The following is a 23466-nucleotide window of genomic DNA, read 5'->3' on the forward strand; positions in this document are numbered from 1 at the left end:
ACCCTGCTGTGCAATAGATCTCAAACCCTATTCCTCCTGTGGATCTGAAACTCTGCATCCTTTGACCAACAACTCCTCCTCCCTTCCCCACTCCACCCTGGCCTCTGGCCTTCCTATTCCCTGCTTTAGGATTTCAACTTCTTCAGATTCCACATATAAGTGAGATCACGCGGTATTTGTCTTTCTGTGCGTGCCTTATTTCACTCAACACGAAGAACACAATGATTCTAGAGCACCTTTCGCTTTCTGCTAGTATTGCTTTCTCGTGGCCCACTTTTCTAGGTTCCTCTTTCTCACAGGTGTGCATACAGTGGTTCACAGTTTTCTTTCCTATTCCTGCCTAATTCCTCACACGTCCTATTTGCCTTTTTCTCCCACTTAAGGATATTTTTTTCTTCGGCTGCTCTTTGATCATCCCTTAGGTTCATTTCTCGTATCTTCTACCAACTCCCCTAACCCCTGCTTTCCTGGGCCACCCAGTTTACCTCCCTACTTCCAAGTCTTATTAGTCTTGCATCAGAAACACGAAGCCCTGCTGTCATAACAAAGAATGCGTGCATTTGTGAAGACCACTTTACAAACTAATTTAGCAGAAAGAAGGCACCTTGCTGCATACTAATAATGCTTTAATAACGTTTTCTTGAAGATGGCTGCACCCAGGTGAGTTGAGCAGAGGAGGTTGCAGTGAGCTCCAGCATGACTGAGGAAGACCAGGGACGCACTGGCTGCTAGGAGAGGGGGAGTATAAGGTTCAAGAGGAAAAACCATTCACTGGATGACCCTTATCAAGGAAAATGCAACAATATTCAATATCAGAACCAGAAAAATTAACCAACTTCCAGAGCCAGAGAGGAATCTGCTTGAACATGGATCGATGTATATCAGACGTAATGCTGCTCTCTGTAGCCCAGTAGCACACAGTCTTTTTGGATACCTCTTAAAAGTGACATAGGCTTATAGAGCTGCTGGCCTAGCAATGTGATCCTATTTGACTGTGCACACACCTCACGAGGGGTTTGTGAGTTTACCTTTGCAGACAGGTGATGTGAATTGCGAAAATTGTACCATTTACAAGGCTTGGATTCGCTGGTCTTATCTTTACCATTGTTTTCTGGGCTACACTGGTGAATGGCAGCCTTGCAGCCAGGTAGGACTCAGCCCTGCTACCAGAGAAAGGAAACAATGCACTGGATTAGAATTTCTACGCCTGTCTTTGTAAAGATGTTAATTCCCATTTTGCTCCAGACCGTGTTTGCAACAAATGTTGGGTCTAGACAATTAACTGCTTATAAAGGTCGTTCAATTGCCTAAATCTGGCCTAGAAATCCACTGATTTCAAGCAAATGTGTATACACACAAACAATGGTAAAAATCACCTATCTTTAATGTATGAATAAATACAGACTTGTAATTTATCATGTAAGTTACAACTCTGGGATCAACATCAAAAGGCTACACAGAGCAACAAAAAGCTGAATCCCAGTAAGGGCTACTCATGTAAACAAGAGCATAATTTCACTGGTTTGCCCAATACTGTCTCTTTTCCTCACTTATTCCGCTCTGCATCAGACACTGAGTTTGGTCTGTAACACAAGAGGGAAAAATAACCATACAGCAATTTTCACTGATGACTTTGTAAAGAAGCCAAACACAAATGAAAATGAAAAAAAAAAAAAAGGATTAAAAATTTTTTTCTATCACAAGTGCTCGGGTGTTAGGCTCTGTGGATTCCTGAAACCACACAGCACCCCTTGTGTGAATATGTGTAAAAATCATATATTAGTGTTTAAGTCAACCAAGTGTCTCTGGCATAATAATATCCCTCAAATCAGGTCCTTTTTTTTTCTCACACTATTTCTCTTTCCTACTAAATCTTGCTATTTTACTAAAAGATTTTGTGTTTGCAAATGTGTTTCTGCCACCAGAAGGAACCACAAAAATTCCTCAACCATTAGCCCCTGATCTTGACAAATTAAACACTGGTGACACATTCTTCTAATGTAATATTGGCAAGATAAGGAATGAGGAGAAAGGAAGGAGTGATCTTCCTCCTAGAGCCCATTCCCTATTTATAAATCTGTGAGGGTGTGACATGTCCAGAGGGAATCTACCTGGCCCAGTGACAGAATAGAAAGAGCAGGCACAGAGCTTGGAGGCAGGGAGCCGGAGTGTGCATCCCAGGCTCCCCCATGTAGTATCATGTGGTCTCAAGTTACCAGTTGCTTCTCCTGGAGAGAGATTAGAGTGACAGCCTCACAAGCTCCCTGTGAGAAGCAGACGAGAGAATGTTTGTGAAAGTTCTTTCTGCACTCCCCAAGTCTGCTGACTGGTCCTATGCTGGGGGAGGCAGGTGACCATCCATAGCCAAATCCCAGTGGGTGCCCTAGCTCTGGGGATTGGAGGCTGTGGGTGTGGCCGGCTCTCTCACTCATCAGCAGGGAACCCAAGTTCCCAGCCAAAGAGAGCCCTTGAGGCAGGTAGCTGCAGTTCCCCTCCACACCTGTTTGGCCAGGTGCAAGATCAGGTGCTGGGGTCATCGGTTCACTAGGCCATGGGGTCAGGACAAGAATCACCCGCAGCTCTGAGGCCAGATGGTGATTCCAATAGCCTCCCGAGTTCAGCAGTGAACCCAGCAAGAGGAAGATGATTTTTCAAAGCAATCAGGCTCCGGTGTAGACGTCACAATGGAGTGCTGTCCTCGAGGCTTTGGAGCCACGGGGCATGGCCAAGGTAAATAGAATCTGACAACTAAACTCAGGCTCAGGCCTCACATGCAGTGTCTGTGAGTAGAAAGGGTCACAGGGCCGGATTTCAAATCCAAACACTACAAAGAAAACAAGAGCTGGGAGGTGTTCAGGGTGAAGGAAAAGGTGGCTCACTTTCTTTTTTGAGCCTTGCTTTTGTCCTTCACCTGCTTCCCACTCCAGAGAGAAGCTGATGACATTGACCCTGACCGTTTCTGGGAAGCTGGGTGGGGCGCGCGGTGCGGGGGGGCGGTCCCTGCGCCCCGGCCCGCCCTGCAACGCACCATGCCCAGGCCTCTGCCTGCACGGGGACGGGGCGCAGGGCACTAGACCTAGGACACTAGGGCCTTTTCTTCCTCCTCGTTTGCAGCCAATGGGCGGGCTCGCCGCGCCGGCTGCCATGGCAACGGGAAGATGGCTCGGCGGGGCCTGAACAGCCATCACGTGGGCCGAGGCTGGGGGCGGGCGGGGGCGGCGAGCACGGGGGAGGGGCGGCGCACTAGAGTTAAATGGTCCCACCAGAGGGAGTAAGGCGCATTTTGAAGTAAGTGCAAAACGGGACCATCTATTTTCTTTCTTTTTCCTGCCCTTTAAGCGCTAAATACACATGCACAAACACAAATGGCCTTTCATCTCCGCTCCCGAGGTGCTCCCGGTCCTCTGGCTTTCGTGGCAAACATGAAAGCTCTGATCTCTGGAAGCCTTAAATGAACATTGCCTCCGTGGCGGAAATGCAAGCGGGCGTCCCGCGGCCGTGCAGGAGCAGGCCGGGGAGCTCGGGACCACGCGGGGCTGCGACACAATCGACGGGAATTTGAAAGGCAAACGCACTGCCCCTGTAGGAAACGGCAAACCCTGCTTCACTCTTGGCGCCGCAGAAATAAAAGGGTCCCTGCGCCCCCTCCTCCTCCTGGTAGTTTCTCTGATCCTATCACTCCGGAGCCGCTTTATAGAGGCTGAACCAGGGCCAGGCTTATCCATCTACCTGCCAGAACAACAAAGGCCCTTTTGTTGTCTTTAAAATAGACCCTACCCTAGCTGAAATGCTGTGTTTAAAATGTTTCTGCTGCCATCCCTTTCTTTTCCATGGAAATTAATGAATATGTGTGTGTGTGTGTGTATACACACACACACCCCCCTATATGTTAGTTGGTAAGATAAGAGGTGATATTAACGCAGGCAGGAAGGCAGACAGTAGGCGCTGGGGCCTTTTTTCTTCCCTGCTTGCAGCCAAAGGACGGGAACTTACTGCTGTTGCTGTTACCAGACCACACGAATGGCGGGTAGGGTGAGAAAAACATATAGGCCCTGTCCTAATCTGATAGGTGAAATTCTTTGAATGTGTTGGAGAATGGGAAAATGCTGCTTCCAAGTATTCTGCACTTGGGTTTAATTCACCTGACATTCACGGAGTGCCTGCCTTGTGTGAAGTGCTGATGGAATGTTGCCAGAGATGCAAAGCAAGGGAGGGTCCCACTCAGCATCTGGGGGAGAAGAAACGTGTAAACTCTCATAAGGGTCAGAGGAATCGAGCTGCAAGCCAAGCATGATGTGAACATGGAGGGGGGCGGGCTCTGAGAAGTGTCCTGGGGGGTGGAGAGCTGAAAAAGAAGAATCTGGCATTGCCCAGGCCCCTGTTCTGTGACAGACACTTTACGTATACATCATATCATCCTTATAACTGCCTAAGAAGTAGCCACTATTATCCTGTTTAACCAATAAGAAAACCCAGGCTTAGAGAGGTCAACAACCCAAGGTCATACACAAAGCAAGTACACAGCCACTGTTGCCCAAGTCATGGGAGACCTCCCTGTGGTTCTTCTCCGTCCAAAGACTTGCAGAAGAGGCATCCCTGCAAGGAAGGCAGCTGTGTGTTTTGGTACCATTTCCTGCTCTTCACCTCAGCCATCACCTTCATGAAACTGCGGGCTTCAAACATTCACTGCAGTTTTCTTAATATATATTATAAACACATAATTAAGATTTAAAAGATTCATCTGGATACACCATAAAATCATCTTGCATTCCACAAGGCGTCCAGACATCATATATGGGAGCCACTAAATGTTTCCCTGTTCCCACTGAAAGATGAGTAAGAGTGTGGCCCGTGGAGAAATTTGAATTCATTCATTCAAACATCACCCTAGGTTGGCCAGGATTATTTTGTGTCTATACTTCGACTGTATTTCTACTAAAATGAAAATGTCTCCTTGGTCCTCACAAGAATGCTTTCTTCCATCATCAGCCTGGGCAGTAGGTAGGATCTTGGGCTGCTTCTGATGCACTTGGATGGAACTCAGTGCAGGTGAATAAAAGACTGATGCCGCATCTGTACGGCTCCACCCAGGGACTCACATCCCACCACTGCAGCAAAGGCCTACAGCCAGCAGAGGGCAGTCATACAAACCAGATTTTCCATTTGGCCCGAATGTGGATGCACACAGTTTAATATGTAAAGCCCATTATTACAAGCTTTTCCTTTCCCCACCCCCTATTAATGAACAAATGCCCAAGGGTAATACAGAGATTTCTAAATACAGTGCAAGAAAGGGCAATCTGTACTCATACACAGGGAGTCTAGCACACAGTAATAAGTGGAAATGAAAATTATCACCCACATGCAACTAAAGCATTACGCCTAAGATCTAGCTGTCGACATGGCTGTATACACAGAAATATGGGTGCCTGCCTCCCAGAAATGGGCACTTTTAAAATATTTATTTCACAAGTTCTTATTTAGAGTTCATAATAACACCCGTAATTTTAACCTCAAAGCTACAGAAAGGGACTAAGAGGAATTTTATCCCTATTGATAGGCATACAGTGGGGAGGGGGGATTTTTCTTTTTGACTAAGGTAAGTCAATGAATTATTCAGGGTTTTTCCAAGGGCATTTTAAATCATAACTTCATGCTTTAAACAACAGCACAAATAAAACAAATTTTTAAAGACGAAGAAGAACTATGTAATCCCCAAACCATAAAATATCAACTGACATTTACCCATGTCTATTCAGGGTCTTCCAATGCAAATAAATGATTTTTCAGTGTCGGTGAAAACAAGAATCTTTTGGTACTCAGATGGGTTTTAAACACTGCAGCATAGAGAATACAATAGACCGAGAAGGGATGCTTCTAGCATGCAACTTACCCATTTCCCTGGGAACAAAGAAACAGTGATAACCATGACATTTTCTCAATTCATGAGAAAAAGGAAGATTCGCTGATCCTATATTGTAACTATGGTTGGAAATTTGAGGACCTCTGGAAAGGCAGGATGAAGTCACTGTAGACAGCCTTACCTCTGCAGTCACCCATTAAACCCTGATACAGTCGGCCCTCCGTATTCTTGCATTCTGCGTCCATGCATTCATCCAACCACAGATCAAAATTACTATAAATATATCAATAAAAACAATACAACAATACAAATTTTAAGAATACAGCATAACTATTTTTATATATTAATAGCATTTGCATTGTATTAGGTATAAGTAATCTAGAGATTATTTCAAGTACACGAGAGGTTGTGCGTAGGCTATATGTAAATGTCATTTTATATAAGGGATTAAGCATCATCGGATTTTGTATCTGCAGGGGGTCCTGGAAGCAATCCCCGTTGGATACCAAAGGATGACTGTATTCATAAAATGCTTGACAGATTAGCATGTATCTCCACACAGCATGGGTGAAAAGCCTACGGAATTCAGAGCCAAATGACTCTAGCTCTCTACATTTACTATGGGGGTCATGTTGGAAATGTGAATGAACACCTCTGAGCTTCAGTTTCCTCATAGGCAAGTCAGAGAACAGATCCTGCCCTAGCCTGTGTGTGACTGTGAAGTTTACCCAGCAAAATACAGGAGAAAGCACTGAAGAACCGTATAACATTCCACTATTCTTATTTTCTCCATTTTACAAAAGAAGAAGTAGGGCCATAGAGATCTGTTCAAGGTCATGGTCACTAGAGGCAGAGCCAGGGCTCCAGTCAGGTGTTCCCTCTTCCCACCCCTCCACGGAATGCAGCACACAAAACAGGGCTTGCTTGTCAGCTCGGAATGCCATAACGAAATAGCACAGACTAGGTGGCTTCAATAACCGGCTTCTATTTCTTACAGTTCTGGGGGCTGGGAAATCCAAGATCACGGTGCTGGCAAGGTAGGTTTATTCCAAGTCCTCTTCTCATGGCTTACAGGTAGTTCTATTTGTGCTCACATGACTTCTGTGTGCAGTAAGAAACACAGCAAGAGAGTACTCAAGAGCCTGCTCCCTGGTGTCTCTTCATATAAGGACAGTCGTCCCATCATGGGAGCTCCAGTTCAGGACCTCATCTAACCCTGATCACCTCCCAAAGGTCCCATGTCCAAACACCACCACACTGGGGATAAAGGCTTCAACATATGAATTTGGGGGGACACAGATATTCAGTCCATAACAAGGGGCAACAAAATGGTCTTCTTTATATGCTACATCAGTTCAGGTCAACAGATATTTGTTGACAATCACTAGGTGCCAAGCACAGCACCAGGCATTGGGGACACACAGGTGAATGGAAGCCCCCTACAAGTTTTCTTAATGCAGAAAATGGAAGAAGAGTTCCTAGGCAATTCTCCATAGAAAAGACCATTTGTCACATGTGAGCTTCTGTGACTGTGTGTGGGATGGTTTATTACCACAAACTTCTTAAGACCTTGCCTCAGATAGCTTTGTTTAAAGCAACTGTAATGCAAGTCTGGCAGTGAATCTGTATATAATTAATATTTGATAAGGTAATTAATTTACTGAGGAACATGGGGGGAGAATAAGGAGAAAAAGGCATTTTCAGCATATAGATGTTGAAAAGAAAACACAAAGGATCTATCTGTACCTCTTGCTGGGGAATTATCAGGTTCAGTTATATTATGATGGTTATAGCATGGCTAAATATTCATTGAGTATATTTAATTTCTCTCATTTGGGTTGGTATAATTAAAACTATTTTCTGGATCATAAAACTGAAGGGGCTCAGCTTCAATAATGTATATTGTGTCACTACTGCATGCCAGCTTGTATGTGTGTGTATATCACATTTAATTCTTATAATGAACCTATTGGGAAATTTTGTTATCCACACTTAGATCATTTAAAAATTGGTATCAGAGAAATTAAGTCAGGGCTCAAAGACAGTAAGTGACTAAGGAAGTGCTAGAGCACTCTTGCAAAACATTCAAATGCATTTTGATGACACACACACACACACACACACACACACAGTTTTTTCTTCTCCCAAATATCCTTCTAACTCTTAGGATTTATTTTTTTCTATTGTTATTTTTGATATGCCACTTTATTTTAGAAGTAGTATAGCAGTAAAGTTGGGTCTTTTTTGAAGGTAGAGATGTATGAAAGGGGATAAACTTTTGCAAATTTTCACCTCTCTTCAAAAGTAGATAAAGACGCCCCGAGAGAGGAAATCAAATCCCATCCTTGCTGGAAAACTTGAGTGTGTTCTGGAGTTCAGGGAAGCCAGATGGGCTCCCGCCTACTGAACAAGGCCCACTTCTCTTAAGCAGCCCGGGGAAGAACCCCCAATTTCAGTCTCCCATTTTGGGGTGGACACATGACACTGACAGGTTGGAGACCAGTTTATGGGGCCTGTGGTCATCTGAAAAATGGTCTCCCCCAAAATGTCCATGTTCCAATCCCCTAAAACCTGTGAATGTTATTTTATATGGCAGAGATTTCACACATGTGATTAAATAAGGATCTTGAGATGGGGGATTATTCTGGATTATTTGGGTGGACCCTAAATGCAACTGTAAGTGTCCCTATTAGAGAGATGCAGGACGAGATCAGATGCACAGAAGAGGATGAAGCAGGTGGCCATAGAGGCCGAGACTTCAGTGATGCAGCCACAGGCCATGGATGGTGGCACCCACCAGAAGCTGGAAGGTGCAGGGAGGGATCCTTCCCTGGAGCCCTGGGGGAGCAGAGCCAAGCTGGTACCCTTATTTGGGTCCAGGGAAACTGACTTTGGGCTTCTGCCCTCTAGAACCATGAGAGAATAAATCCTTGTTGTTTTAAGCCACTCGGTTTGTGGTAATTTGTCATGGTAGCTATGGGATATTAAAACAGGGACAAAAAGTCAGAGATTTGTCAAAGTAGTGAGAGGAAGGCAGTTTCATGTACCACCCACTGACATAATCCTACCGAATACTGTTGTATGATCATAATAGCAACTTTGGCATCAAGAGAGTTTGCAGGATAGGCTTCAGGGTCAAGAACATGATGGTTAATCCTTCCTCTTAATATACAGCATAGCCTCAACCAGGCAGCAAGTCCACAGTCTCTGAATTTGGTCTGTGTGTGGCAATAGTGAGTCCATGCAGGAATCAACTTTGAAATACAAAGAAATACAAAACCATTCTTTATGATGTTCACTGCACAACAGTAAGATTTCCTGAGTCCCTGTGGTTCTCATCCTGAGTCCCCAGTTCTCTAAGAAAGTTCTTGAGACTTATTCAAAGGTTCTGAACTTTAAGAATTATAGGTTACATCTTAGATATACTGTGATAATTAGGCTCTCTGATGAGAAGTTACAGATGTCTCATGGGAAGACGGCGACATGACTTTGAAGGACCTGGGAGACCGTGCGAAGGAGTTCAGATATCATTCCAAATACAGTAGGGATGCCATGGAAGATGCTGACACAGGGAAGAGAAATGACCCGAGTAACACTGAGGAAGATCACTCTGCTGCCTGTGTGGGTGGTCGTCATCATGGAGAGGTAAGAAGTTCAGTGGTCCAGGAACAGAGAACGGCGGCTTAAATCATGAGAGTGAACATGACAGAAAATGAAAGAAGCAAGCACAGTGGGGATGTCTTTTGGAGGTAGAATCTGTTAATCTGATTCATTGGAGGGAAAAGGCGAGGGAAAGGAATGAGGCAGGGATGACTTCTGAGGATCTTGCTTAGTTAGGCAAGTTAAATGATGACCTGATGGGGAAGGTGGTCAATGAGTGGGGAGGGAGGAGGAAGCCATGGGGCTTGTTTACAGTGGATGGCAAGAATCAAACCTTCATTTTAGGAAATATTACATTGACAAATAAGTGGAGATAACAAGTAGACAGTTCGCTGTGGGGATCTGGAGTCCAGAGGGTAGTTCTAGACCCTAAATTTGAGTGTCATTAACACTCAGAGCATCAATGATACTTAAAAAAAACAAAAAAACCAACAACCAACCATAGAGATGGCATTCAAACTCTGCTAAAGAAAAGTAGCAATGACTGCATTGGTAGCACAGGTGAGTAGGTTTTCTTGTTGTTCTTGTTGTTCTTCTTGTTACTGTTGAGATGGAGTCTCACCCAGGCTGGAGTGCAGTGGCGCAATCTCAGCTCACTGCAAGCTCTGCATCCCGGGTTCACGCCATTCTCCTGCCTCAGCCTCCCGAGTAGCTGGGACTACAGGCACCCACCACCACACCCGACTAATTTTTGTATTTTTAGTAGAGATGGGGTTTCACCATGTTAGCCATGATGGTCTTGATCTCCTGACCTTGTGATCCGCCCGCCTCGGCCTCCCAAAGTGCTGGGATTACAGGCGTGAGCCACCGCCCCCCGGCCAAGTAGGTTATTTGGCAATGACACTGTCTTTTTCCTCCCGGCAACAAAACACACACACCAGTCAAACCACAATTTGTCAGGGCTTAACTGAAGAGCACAGGGAGTCACCAAATATCTGGCTGCAATCTAAGTGGGAAGAAAATTAAATAATCAAAACTGAACCTTTATTCTAAAAAATGCTAGCTGGAGCCCATTCATTACATGCATACTGTTTTTTACCTTTCACTTTGGGAACTTTTCTTTTAAATGACCCTGTATTAACTATCAACAAATACAGAGATGATAGATAATAAATTGCTAGCTGGTTGAAGTTTAAGATAAAATTATGGCAGGTATTGAAAGATTGTAGCTATATATTAATGATAGGGACAGATGGGTGGATGGATGGATGGGTGGACAAACACTGAGAGACAGATAGAAACAGCCTTTAAAACACTGTTTTATATTTGAAATACAGTGGGTAATTTAACATTGACTCCAAAAACATTTTATTCTTATTACAACTTAATATATTGTAAAATATATGCAAGGGAAAAAGGTTTTCTTCTCTTTTTCATGAGAGAAATACCCAGAGAAAGCATTGTGCTTACTGTTCGCAAAACTTGAAGAGCTGGGAGAAGGAGCTGGGAGGAGTAGCTGGGAGAAGGAGCTGGGAGAAGGAGCTGGGAGGAGTAGCTGGGAGAAGGAGCTGGGAGAAGAGGAGGAGCTGGGAGAAGGAGCCAGGTCATATGGCCAAGAGAATGCTCTTTAGATTTGCTGTCTTTCACATTCCAAGAAACATAATCGCTCAGTGGGAAAAGATTTAATTCCGAAATGAGCTGGAGTCACATTCTCAGGATGGAAGAATCACATGTGAACCACCCTCACTCTACTGGAGGCCACATTCAGTTTAGGATACTGGGAAATGTTTCCCGTGATGGGTTCAGTTGGGAGGTAAATTGTCCATATTCGATAATCCAAAAACAATAATACATTAGATGATGTCTTGCAATTAGTGCTATAAGCAAGTAATTCCACCAAAGCTTTGAGGAAAAAAAAATTTTTTTTTTTTAAATGAGGCTAAGAAAAGATTATGAAGTCTTCTCCTTGAAGGCAAAAAACACCCCCCTACATTTTATGCAAAGTCTTCAGCTCACCAAAGACATGAAGCAGCTGTCAAATTCTGTAAGCAGAATCCAGCATTTTCAAGGTCAGCAAACCTAGCGTGAAGTTCAAGTTTCACTCCTTAAGACTCTGTCCTCCTCCTTAAGTCTTTCCTGCCTCTTTTAATCTGATTAGAAATTAGCAAACTTCTTCAGCCAAAACTCTGACAGTTGCTGGTGAGGCTGGTATCCACAACCCCGCCAACTTTGCAGAAAACCACAGTTTCAATGGAAAATCACTTTTGGTTTCTGGCTCCTCAGCAGTACTGCACATCTAATTAGCTCAACAATTGGTCCCTGTGATAAAATCAGCTAATTTTATGTTCAAATGGCTGCTCTGTGGTAAGCAATACTGTCACTCCAAACTTCACATATAAAGAAGTTGCTGAAGAAGCTGGTTACTAGGGGGTCACTGGGGGCAGGCTAGTGAAGAAGACTATTAAAGTAGTCACCTAAGTCAACATTACAGTGAGTGGTAGGGGCCCCATCAGGGCTCAAAGAAGACAAATGTCCCGAATGTAGTGATGGGGCCAGAAACACCAAGCCTTCTGAAGAGGAAAGCAGTGTATATAAAATGAACAGAATGAGTCATGCACAGAATTTCCCCACTTTTAGAAACCAAACTAAATGTTTCTGATGAGAGTACAGAGATCTAGACCCTAATCCAGTAGTATTAAGAAATGACCCTCCCTACCCGAAACACCTCTGTGGTTTCAGGAGTTTGTTCAAGGCTACTCTAGATATAAAACACAGGAAAGCCCAGTCCAGTTGTCACCTCCTCAGCTTCCTCCTCCTCCTTCCATCAGTGGATAAAGCAATTGGTTAGACTGGCAATTTTCCCCATTTTGTGAATGTATTAGAAACCAGATAACTTTTTAAGGTAAAGGCTAAAGCATAGATTAACCTCTTTTTGGGATCAAAGCTAACAACATCACATCTCACAGGCATTGCAAATTGTTGATTTTGTAATGTGTGTTTGTAATATCAGTTATATCAACTGAATGAACAGTCAGAAATTCATTCAAGTTTCAAAACTTAAAAGGGTCTCATAAATACATGAATGCATTTAACTTTATATAAAGACATAGATACACATCTACAGCTAAACATATATATGTATACAGATAAACATCTAAGACCTATACATGACTTCATTCATCTATACATGACTTAAAACAGTGGTTGATTAGCATTTAGTAAGTACTCTGTTGGTACTGTTGTTGCTGTTCTAACAGTATTACTATTATTATTATATAGCTATAGATTATACAGATATACATACTATATATAATTATGGTATATAACCTATATGAAAGTACATATTATATCACCATATGACTGTAGCAGGATGCACTCTGCTAAAATTGAACTGTGTTTTTCTTTCTCACCTCTATCAGAGGTGCCAGAAAGTCACTCTATCGTGACAAATCATTCCTGAGCCATTGCAGTCAGCTGCCTTTCCTGGATTGGGGTGAGAAGGACCCTTTGGAGACAGCGGACCCGGAGGACACTAATGCATCACTTTAGATCCCTGTAGCCTCATCTGCCTCTTGCTAGGTCAGCCGCAGTACCCAGTTCTGCAAGAACCCCATTCACTTTGTGCAGCTTTTGTGCACCTGCATTGCCCAATCTTACACTCAATGCCATGTGCCTCGTCTCTTGCCTCCTGCCCTGGTACACAGTACCCTGAGCTCACACATGCGCAGCCCAGAAGTGCAGAATGAAACTATGGGTGATAGCATTCCATGGAAACATGCTTCCTTATCTTCCCCTGAATGCCTAGTCATTTCATAAGGTTCAAATAACCAGTTACCAGTGGCAGGGGCTAACTTGTATAACTTTCCTCCCCAGTCTCTCTGCCCCTTACTCCTGCTCCCTGGAACCACACACCTCAGTGAGTCCTTACACACAAGCCTCTGGCTTGGGCTCTGCTTTCTGGGGGACCCAGGCTAAGCTAAGCTAAACTAAAAATCACAGTGGTCACCTGGGCACGGGTGTCCAGTTAGCCCTAGTGCTCACCAGGATGGGGTACACAAAGAGACACTTTGGTTCCTCAAAAGGAAAACAACTTGACCCTCATGCTGTGGTCTCCAGGCAGGAAAAGGTGACAGCAGTTCCCAGTGCAGCACTCTGATGGGCAGGAGGGCCCATGTTCCATGGCCGTCCCACGTTCCATGGCCGTCCCGTGCTCTTGAGATAAGCCATAGTGAGAGTAGAGGGCCAGGGATCCAGACTGATGTGCCCCACCCCTCTACAATGCACATGGGCATGCGTGCACACACGCACAGGCTCACCCCTTAATGAACTGCTATGCTCTCTAACATGGTTGCCACCAGCCACATGTGGCCATTTAAATATAAATTTAAATTAATTAAAAGATTCAGTTCCTCAGTCGCACTAGCCACTGAAGAACTGAGCCAGTGAGTCACTATTTCAAGTGCTCAACAGCCACATGTGGCCAGAAGCCCTCCAGTGGACAGTGTAAAAGAGACCAGAGCATCATGGTGGAAAGGAGAGTGGTATTGGAATGAAGCACTGGTCTAGTCACCACTCTAGGTTTTAGTCAATTAGCTGGTACGAAAACACTGAACTTTCAACTCATCTCCCAGTGGAATCTAGGGTCAATTTTATTTATGCAGAACCATAAAAGAGATGTGACAGCATTTGTCCCCTGAGTTGGTGATTAAGCAGTTTATATGTGGTAATTTGAGCAGCAATGGCTATCCGGATGCTAAAGGCACAGGAGTCCCCAATCTTTATTTAAAAAATAGACTCTACTTTCAAAAGCCAAGCAGACATGCAGACATGCAGACACACAGACACACAGACACACACACACACACACACACGTATTTAATTCCCATATGCTTAGGTTCAGAATGCCTACCATCTCTCAGACAGTAAGAGAGAGCTTTCACAATAGGAGCCACAATCTTTTAATGACCTGGTCTCAGAGTGCTCCCATCACTCCCATCACTGCTGTCATTCATTAGAAGTGAGTTGCTAAATGCAGCCCATATTCAAGGGGATGAATTACACATGGGCAGAGAGCACTGGGGGCCATCCCACAGGCTGCCTACCATGACCAGCCAAGCAGACATCACAGCCTGGGAGGGAGGTGGGAGGGGCTGAGGAAGGAATGGGCTCTTTCAGCGCCTCCCTCAGGCCTTTGACAGACTCTGCTCATCACAGTCGAACTGACCATGAGTCACCCATCCTACTACTTGCTCATCAGTGGACACTCTAGTTACAGCTTCCTTGTCTCTGCAATCTCTCTGTCACTATGCAGGATAAGGGGATAGCCCACTCATTCCTGGGGGCTGTTGCGTACCTGACTTTTTAGATAATTCTAATACAGATTAGCTTTATAGTAGCTTCTAGCTCTACTGTCAAATGCAAATCCACATCAGAAAATATAATGATAAATAAAATCTAAGTACTATCACAAAGTTCTAAAAACTAAAGCAACTCAAGTTGTTTTTAAAACAACTAAATCTCTATTGAAGGATTTTTAAAAATGGTATACAATCGTGAAAATAATTGTTTTGTGATATCATGTGTATATTTCTCAGAACTACTTTTATCGTAATTCAATTTACTGTTATGACAGAGAGAGAAAGCGTTACGGGTTGAATCGTGTCTCCCTCCAAAAGATAAGCTGGAGTCCTAAAACCTCGGATTGTGACCTTCCTTGGAAACTGGGTCTTTACAGAGGTAATTAAGTTAAATGAGGTCATGAGGGTTAGCACTAAGCCAATATGACTAGAGACTGTGTAAAAACAACAAGTTTGGACACAGAAACACACACACATAAAACTAGGGTGATGTGAATATAAACATGGAGAAGACAGCCATCTAGAAGCCAATGAGAGAGGCCTGGAACAGATCCTTCCCTCACAGCACTCAGAAGCAACCAGCCCTGCCAACACCTTGATCTTGGACTTCCAGCTACCAGAACTGTGAGAAAATAAGTATCTGCTGTTTAAACCAACCAAGCTGTGATGATTGTTTGTTACAATAGCCCTGTAAAACTAATACAGAGGGAAGAAAAAAAGAGGGAGTTTCAGACAGAGACAGAAACAAAGAGAGAAGGAAAAAGACTTATTTTAACACTTCATCTAGATGAGTGATTCTAAAGACAAACACATAAGGGCCTACTCTTTATTTTTTTACATTGAGACAGGGTCTTGCTCTATCACCCAGGCTGAAGTGCAGTGGTGCAATCAGAGGTCACCGCAGCCTTGACCTCCCAGGCTCAAATGATCCTCCCACCTCAGCCTCCCAGGTAGCTGGGACTACAGGTGCAGGCCACCATGCCTGGGTTATTTTTGTATTTTTTTGTATTGATGGGGTTTCTTCGTGTTGCCCAGGCTGGTCTCGAACTCGTGGCCTCAAGCATCCTTCTGCTTCGGCCTCCCAAAGTACTGGGATTACAGGCATAAGCCACTGGCCCTGGCCCAGGCCTACTCTTAAAACCTCATTTAGCACATGTATTGGACACAATGGCTCCACTCTTAGAGGCTGACATAAATTTCTAAGAGATGCACAAATAAAACACAATTCCAGTTGAAAAGCAGCAGACTCCCCTCTAAAATCAGAACCTGGCCCTAGTCATGGTAGCCCAAGCCAGGGGCCAGAAGCCCAGCAACCCCTACCTTTTGGTAGTCCTCTTTGGAGCTCAGGGCCGCCTCCATTTGCTTGGCGGAAGTCGGGTAGATGGCCGAGCGGTACTGAGTGCCATGGTCATTCCCCTGGCGCATACCTGGGAAAGCGGAAAACAGAGAGGGTTACCTGGTCGCCAGGCAACAGGGCCAGCATCAAACTGGGCACAATGCTGAGGCATTTTAACACTTTTCATATGGTCCCTGTGCCTGATGTCTTGCTAAGTGCTTGTTTTAATTTTTTGTTTGCAGCATTTTCTTTAAACAAGCATGAAATGTATCTGTTTTGATTTGCCTGTTTTAATTACAACAAATAGGTCTGAACTCAGGTAGATTTATCACAGGTCTTGGATCACACTAGACGTTCTATGAATACATACTTTTATGTGAAATATTTAAACAACCATCTACTCCAATTGTCACATGTAACACACTATGATACATATTATTTCCTTGGGTCCTAAGGAGACACCTGTGTGGAAGGTTTCATCATCCCTCCCTTGGTGGATGAGGAAATGAGACAATGTCTGTGTAAATTCCTGGCACAGTGCTTGGCACGTAGCAGGAGTCCTGCACCTACGACTAACGTCATCTACCCATCTAGTCTGCAACTTAAAGTCAGCAAAGAGCATTTTCTGCCTGTCTCAGCAGCTGAAGGGTGGATGACAGTCAGTTTCTATCTGAGTGTGACAGTGCCCCAGAGTGAAGCAGCCACAGGGTTGTCACAGATCCGCTATATGCCACCATGTTGTCGTGAAAATGAACCAGGCACTGGGATTCAGGAATCGGACCCTGTAGCATGTTCCAGCTAGTCACATTTCTAATATACTCAGGGGAAACAGAGACCAGCAGGCATAAGCAAGTATTAGAGGGATTACGGGAATATCTGTGCAGGTTAAAAAAATGGAGGGGTTCAGAAAGGGAGTGAGTTCGTGTGATCAGTGGGGAAAGGGCCCATGTCTCAAAGGCTGTATCAAGGAAGCGACTTGTCTTGTCAGCAGGTGGGCGCCAAGGATGAAGGTAGAACAAAGGTAAGGATTGCAGAGCAATATGGTGCCTTCAGGGACTTGGAAGGAACTGGTACTGCTTGCAAAAGCAGCTGCAACCCAGGCAGCATCGGTGTCAAAGCCCTGATGCCAGCTTCTCAAGAGGATGAGCATGTTACCCTCAAGCCTGAAGCCCAGATGACAAAGATGCTTCACTGGGAAAGATGACTGGACGCTCAACAGGTTGAAAACCCAGAAGAAAGAACCAACACCCAGGAGCGGCTGGGAATACAAGAAGTGGCCCTGTTTGTCTACCCATTGAATCACAAAACAAATGAAATATCTGACTGTCATAAATCGATCTAAACAGGCTTTATAATGCTGTTCACCAGAGGGCAAGATTAACCAAAATTATATTTTGAGATAGGACAGAAAAATGTTATTGAATGATAGAATAACCCCTATATGTCCTTCCTTTTTCTGCACATAAATATGTTCTCTCCAGCAGAAAGAATTCATGTGTGCTGACTGTAGCCTCCACACTCTGGAGGCTACAGAAGAATTAGGTTGTAATCCCTGGTCTCAAGGAATAACCAGGACGAGGGAAGGAGGGGGAAGAGTAGTCACGAGCCTGACACTGTACTTCCCTGTGCGAGGTCTTTGCCATCATTTCTTGTTTCATCTTCACATGCGCCCCGTGGAGAAGATATTCTTAACACTCTTTGACAAAAAGGAAATTATGGATCAGAGACATTCAGTGACCCACCTAAGGTCACACAGCAGGTAGATGGCCATCCTGCAATTTAAACTTTGATCACCCCGACACCAAAGCCCTTTCTCCTTCCAAAATGGATGCATGAGAAGTTACAGCAAAATAATCGAGGACAATGGAACAAAGTGCTTTTGGATGTGGAGTACCTGCCGGGGAGGGGGCATCCCAGTCCAAGGCCCAGAAATAAGAACAAGCTTGGAATGTTCTGAGGACTGTGAAGAGGCAGGACAAGGTCTGACAAGGGGCCTGGTGGGTCCTGAAGCTGGTAGGTTGGGCGTGTAACCACATAGGTATCTTGACAAGTCATGTTGGGGACCAGAGATGTGTGGAAAGATCAGACTCCCAGGAGCTACAGAATTCTCTGGAACCCTGAGTGAGCATAATCACCAACCAATGACCCAGGGCCCCCTTTCCCACAGATGCAACAAGTGTTGCAAAGTTCCCTGTGCCCTCCACTTGGCTTTTGAAAAACTATGAGGAAAAATTATTGACACTATTTGGCTGTCTTCATGGACCAGGAAAGCAAGCAATGGGCTTTCAGTGTTGAGTGGAAAGAGAATTACTGGCTCAGAAACAACATCTTGTGCTTAAAATTCTTCCATAGTACTCTATAAACTGATTAATGAGGACTGGGCTTTGGGGCATTCTTGATGAGAACTGACCTCCTGGCATCTACCAACTGCTTGAGATTTCTCCATCCACTTTCTCCAAAGAAGATTTTAAAGGGACAGGCAACCCTGAGACTGCTCTGAGGTTTCTCTCCCTCTCAGCAGAGCTGGAGGAAGCAGTGGAAAACAGAAACGCTTCATCTATAATGAAGCATAAGATGATGACTTCTCCTGTGCTCAGAGGGCCTCCTAAGCCTCAGCTCATCTTTGGGTTCCAATCCTGTTTTATCTATCTGATTGGAGACGTGAGAAATGTGTCTGAACATGAGAACTTTAAAGGGAAGTTCATGCTATGAGTTGAACTGATATGCAGGAGTCACCAGCTGATAGTGAACATCAGGACAAGTCAGCTCCAACTCCTCAGGGTCTAAAATCGCTATCTCTATCTTAGGAAGCTTTGCGGGAGCAATCTCATTAGCAGGACTATCCATGTTGGTTGAAAATAGAGTGACTCCTACCAGCATGACCTTCACATTCTTCTCTTCTATAGACTGCTGCTAAGAGAAAACAGATCCTGCCTTATGGTCTGCTGCGCCAAAGGCCACCTGCATGCTGCAGTGGCACAGGAAGACCACCAGGGATGTTGGCATTGGTGGGAGAGCTCACCCAGGTGCTGCTTCAGGGTGGCCTCCTCCTTCTGCTGGAAAATAGGGTCTCCGTGAAACAACATGCCATAGTGTCCTCCCCCAGGTAGATAAGCCTGTATCCCTCACAGTGAAAGATGGCATTTCTTCTTCTTATCCAGGTGACCCTTCCTGGTACACCTTGCCCTTACCTTAGGTGTTTAAGACAAGCCCTATGAATATAACCATCTCACTTTATCTGAGAGCTTAATCCTGTCCATTTTAACTGACAGCTCATTTTTAATTTAAAACACTGAATAAATGAATGGACAGCCCTCCATTCATCAAAAGGGAGGGAGGGAGGGAGGGAGTGAGGGGGAGAAGAAGAGGAGGAGGGGGAGAAGAAGAGGAGGAAGGAGAGAGAGAGAGAGGGAGAGGGATCATCAAAGTAGCTAACAATCCTAGAGTCCTCACTATGTCCAGGCACTGTGCTTTACTACCTTATTCATCCAATTCTGCAAATACTTGGAGCACATTAGCAAACCCATTTCCCGGCCCCTTCCCACTGCCAAGGTGAAACTGACCCTCTCAAAGGTGAAACTGACACTCAGAGAGAGGCTGGTTGCCTGCTGAATGCCAGTGCTGCATCTGGAACCATCTAACTCCAAAGTCCATGATCTTAACCACTATTATTTCCATTTGTAAATATATATAATTTAGGTAAAAAATTAAGTGGAATATAGGGATCTATGAAAGACATTACGTGGCTCTCTTTTAAAAGGAAAACAGCCACATAATACAGTCACTATCTATGATCTGCACAACGTTCTTTGCATTTTTTTCATGCAGTGCATCTCAAGGGAGATGGAATAATGTTGCTTTATAACAGAGGTGCCAAATATTTATTCCATATCTAAAAGCAAAAGGAAAAATGAAAGATCCTGATTTTCAGTAAGGAGTGCACATTATTTCTAGAGCCATAAATTATTTTGAAAAGATGTGGTGATTTCTTCATAAAAGGTAAAAAGCTATCGTAGTGTGAGTTTTGTTTGTGTAAAAGAGAAATTCTATTTATGGTGGCCAAAGAAAATCTTTTTAATTATTATGTGTTCTAGAATGTCTTTTGGGACTCCATGTCTGCTTATGTTTTAAAATCCCAAGTTTGGCCAAATAATGAAAATATTAGAAAACTTTCAAAATAGTAAAATTTTTAGGTCATCATTACAAGTCCAAATATTAAAGTTTTATAGCCAAAGTGCCCCACTACATGAGATTTACAACATGCTTACACTGAAATCAGTACCAAGCACACATGTGCACACACATTTACAAACCAGTCCATCATGAATAGTGTTCATATAGCAGAAGTAGCAATCGACATATTATACCTTTGTAGTTTCCAGATTCAATTACAGAAAAGTACATAAGACATAAATGTACAAAAGTACATAAAATGGACATGCACAGTTAAGTGCCTCATATTACTCTATCTATAATTATTGATTATAAAGTGAATACTCGTATCACCACCACTAACATCAAGAGAGTACAGCCAGTACCCTTGGGAGTCTTCCCTGTGTCTCTGTTGATGACAATGCCTTCCCTCTCTCTAGTTGCACCACACCTTGTTTTTGTAATAATTTCTTTAGCACATAGACACATTCAGAACAAAGCGAGTTTAGTTTGGCTTGTGATATGGTTTGACTGTGTCCCCTCCCAAATCTCATCTTGAGCTGTGGCTCCCATAATCCCCATGTGTCGTGGAAAAGACCTGGTGGGAGGTAACTGAATCATGGCGGGGTGGGTCCTTCCCATGCTGTTCTCATGAGAGTGAATAAGTCTCACGAGATCTGATGGTTTTATACAGGTCAGTTCTCCTACACACACTCTCTTGTCTGCTACCATATAAGATGTGCCTTTGCTCCTCCTTCACCTTCAGCCATAATTGTGGCCTCCCCAGCCATGTGGAACTGTGGGTCCATTAAACCTCTTTTTCTTCATAAATTACCCAGTCTCAGGTATGTCTTTATTAGCAGAATGAGAACAGACTAATACAGCCTATTTTTAAAATTAATATAAGTGGAATTATACTATAGTTTGAATCTTTCACTTACAATTATGATGAGGTCTTTCCATTTTCTTCATTTTCATGGCTTCATAATATCCCATTGTATGAATGCACCACAATGGATTTATACTTTCTACCCTTAATGAACATTACCAGCTTGGGGCTGTAAAGAACATTCTTGACATGTATTCTCTTATACATATGCATGAGTTTCTCTTGAGTACATACCTAGAAATAGAATTGTTGGTGTATAGTGTTTGCATGTCTTCAACTTAACTACATGCTGAACTATTTTTCCAGAGTAGTTGTACCAATTTACAAAACCACATGACTGCACAAGAATTCCTGGAGCTCTAAATGCTTGCCAATTCATTAAAGTCTTCTAATGTCAGATTCTCACTTTTTGTCAGTCAGTTTGGTGTGTAATGGAATCTCGCTTGATCTTAATTTGCATTTTCCTGATTAATAATGTTAATTATCATTTTATATGTTTCTTTGCCATAATTCAAGTCCTTTGCCCATTTTTTTTCTCAGCAGTCTGTCTTTTCTAAAAAAAAAAAAAAAAACACTGCATATATATTTAAGTCTATTTTTTACATATTCTGAATACTAATCCTTTATCAAATATAATCTCTCTGTTCTTGGCGTTTTTTTATTTTTTCTTTTTCATTTTTTTGTTCTTGGCATTTTATGATGCTTTTTGATGAACCAAAGTTGTAAGTTTGATATAGTTAAATCTGTCAAATATTTTTCCTTTATGGTTAGTGCTTTTGTGTCTTGTTTAGGAAATTCTTCCAAAACCCAAGGTCATGAAGATATTATCTACTTGAAGTTTCCTACGTTTGCTTTTGACATTTATGTATTCAGTCTACTTGGAATTGACTTTTGTGTATGGTGTGAGGTAGAAATCCAATTAACTTTTTTCCTATAAGAAAATTATCTTATCACTATTGATTTAAAAAACCATTCTTTCCCCAGTACTATGAAATGCCAACTGTGTCATTTGTCATACTTTGACAGGAATGGGTCTGTTTCTGAACTCTCTATTCATCTGTCCCTACATCAGATTCACAATGTCTTAATAGCTGTAGCTTTATAATGACTCAATATCTGGAAGAATAAGTCCTCCCATCCTCTTGTTCTTATGCAAGTGTCTGCTTTTCTTGGACTTTTGCATTTCCCTATAAATGTCAAGATTAGCTTTTAAGATCCACAAAAACTGCAATGACAACAATAACAAAACTGTTGGGATCTCATTTAGATTTGCACTGAATTTATAAAACAACTTGGAGAGAATTGGCATGTTTACCAACCATAAACAAGACCCAATATTAGATCTTCCAGCTGCCTAACTACTAAGCCAATGCCATGCGTTTTTTTGTTTTGTTTTGTTTTGTTTTTAAGATTTTTTGGTAGCATTCCACTTTAAGGTACCAATTCCTGGTAAATAAGTAAACCCTGAAATTCCAGTGGCTGGACATAATAGAAGTTTCTTTCATAATGATGCAAAGCACAGTTAATAAAAAGGAGATGGTAAGAGTTCTGCTTCATGAACTCTTCAGGGGCTTAAGCTGACAGAAGCTTCACCACCTTCAATATGTTGCTTCAAAGGTTTCCCTTGGCATTCACATTCAGCAGGCAGACTGAATATAGAGAGAAAAGTTCACAGATCATGCAGGAGGTTTTTCTGAGCCAGGTCTGGAAGCAGCATATATCACTTCTTCCTCATTCCACTGGCTAGAACTTGGTCACATGGCCACTTCGAGGGAGAATAGGAATGGTGTCTGGCTGGCGAAAGGTAAATAGGTATCTAGTGGATTTTTCAATCAGTATACATTTATTCCTTTCCTTGACTTACTGCATGAGCTAGGACCCCCAGTTCAATGCTGATTAGAAGTTGCGATGGCATTCTCTGTAGCTTCTCAATGCTTCATTATTAAATGCAATGTTTGCTGTAGGCTTTTGCACATACTCTTTATCAGAATAAGAAAGTCATCTTTTATACGTGTTTTTAAATCATTTATGAATACTGAATTGCATTCAATACTTTTTACGCATCTATTTCAATAATCATACATGTTTTTAAAACACCTGCTAAAGTGGTTAATTACACGGGTTAATACTGAAGCTTGTGTTCCTTGGAGGAACCTAAAATTGGTCATGATGTATTATTTTCCTATATACTATTAAATTCAGTTTACTAATACTTTGCATAGGATTTCTGCAAATACAGTCATAAGTAAGATTGTCCTATACTTTTCTT

General features: G+C 43.0%; 1 protein-coding gene across 5 annotated transcripts in view; it reads right to left on the reverse strand.

Moving 5' to 3' along the window:
* MSRA (methionine sulfoxide reductase A) overlaps positions 1 to 23466 on the reverse strand; it is a 362667-nt gene that overhangs the window by 88510 nt on the left and 250691 nt on the right. For all 5 annotated transcript variants that reach the window (XM_007961667.3, XM_037983796.2, XM_007961666.3 and 2 more), the window contains one exon: positions 16141 to 16247. In XM_007961667.3, coding sequence (XP_007959858.1) covers positions 16141 to 16247 — 107 coding nt within the window. The remainder of the gene's footprint in view (positions 1 to 16140; positions 16248 to 23466) is intronic.

The sequence above is a fragment of the Chlorocebus sabaeus genome, chromosome 8, assembly GCF_047675955.1.
Source record: "Chlorocebus sabaeus isolate Y175 chromosome 8, mChlSab1.0.hap1, whole genome shotgun sequence".
Taxonomy (NCBI): domain Eukaryota; kingdom Metazoa; phylum Chordata; class Mammalia; order Primates; family Cercopithecidae; genus Chlorocebus; species Chlorocebus sabaeus.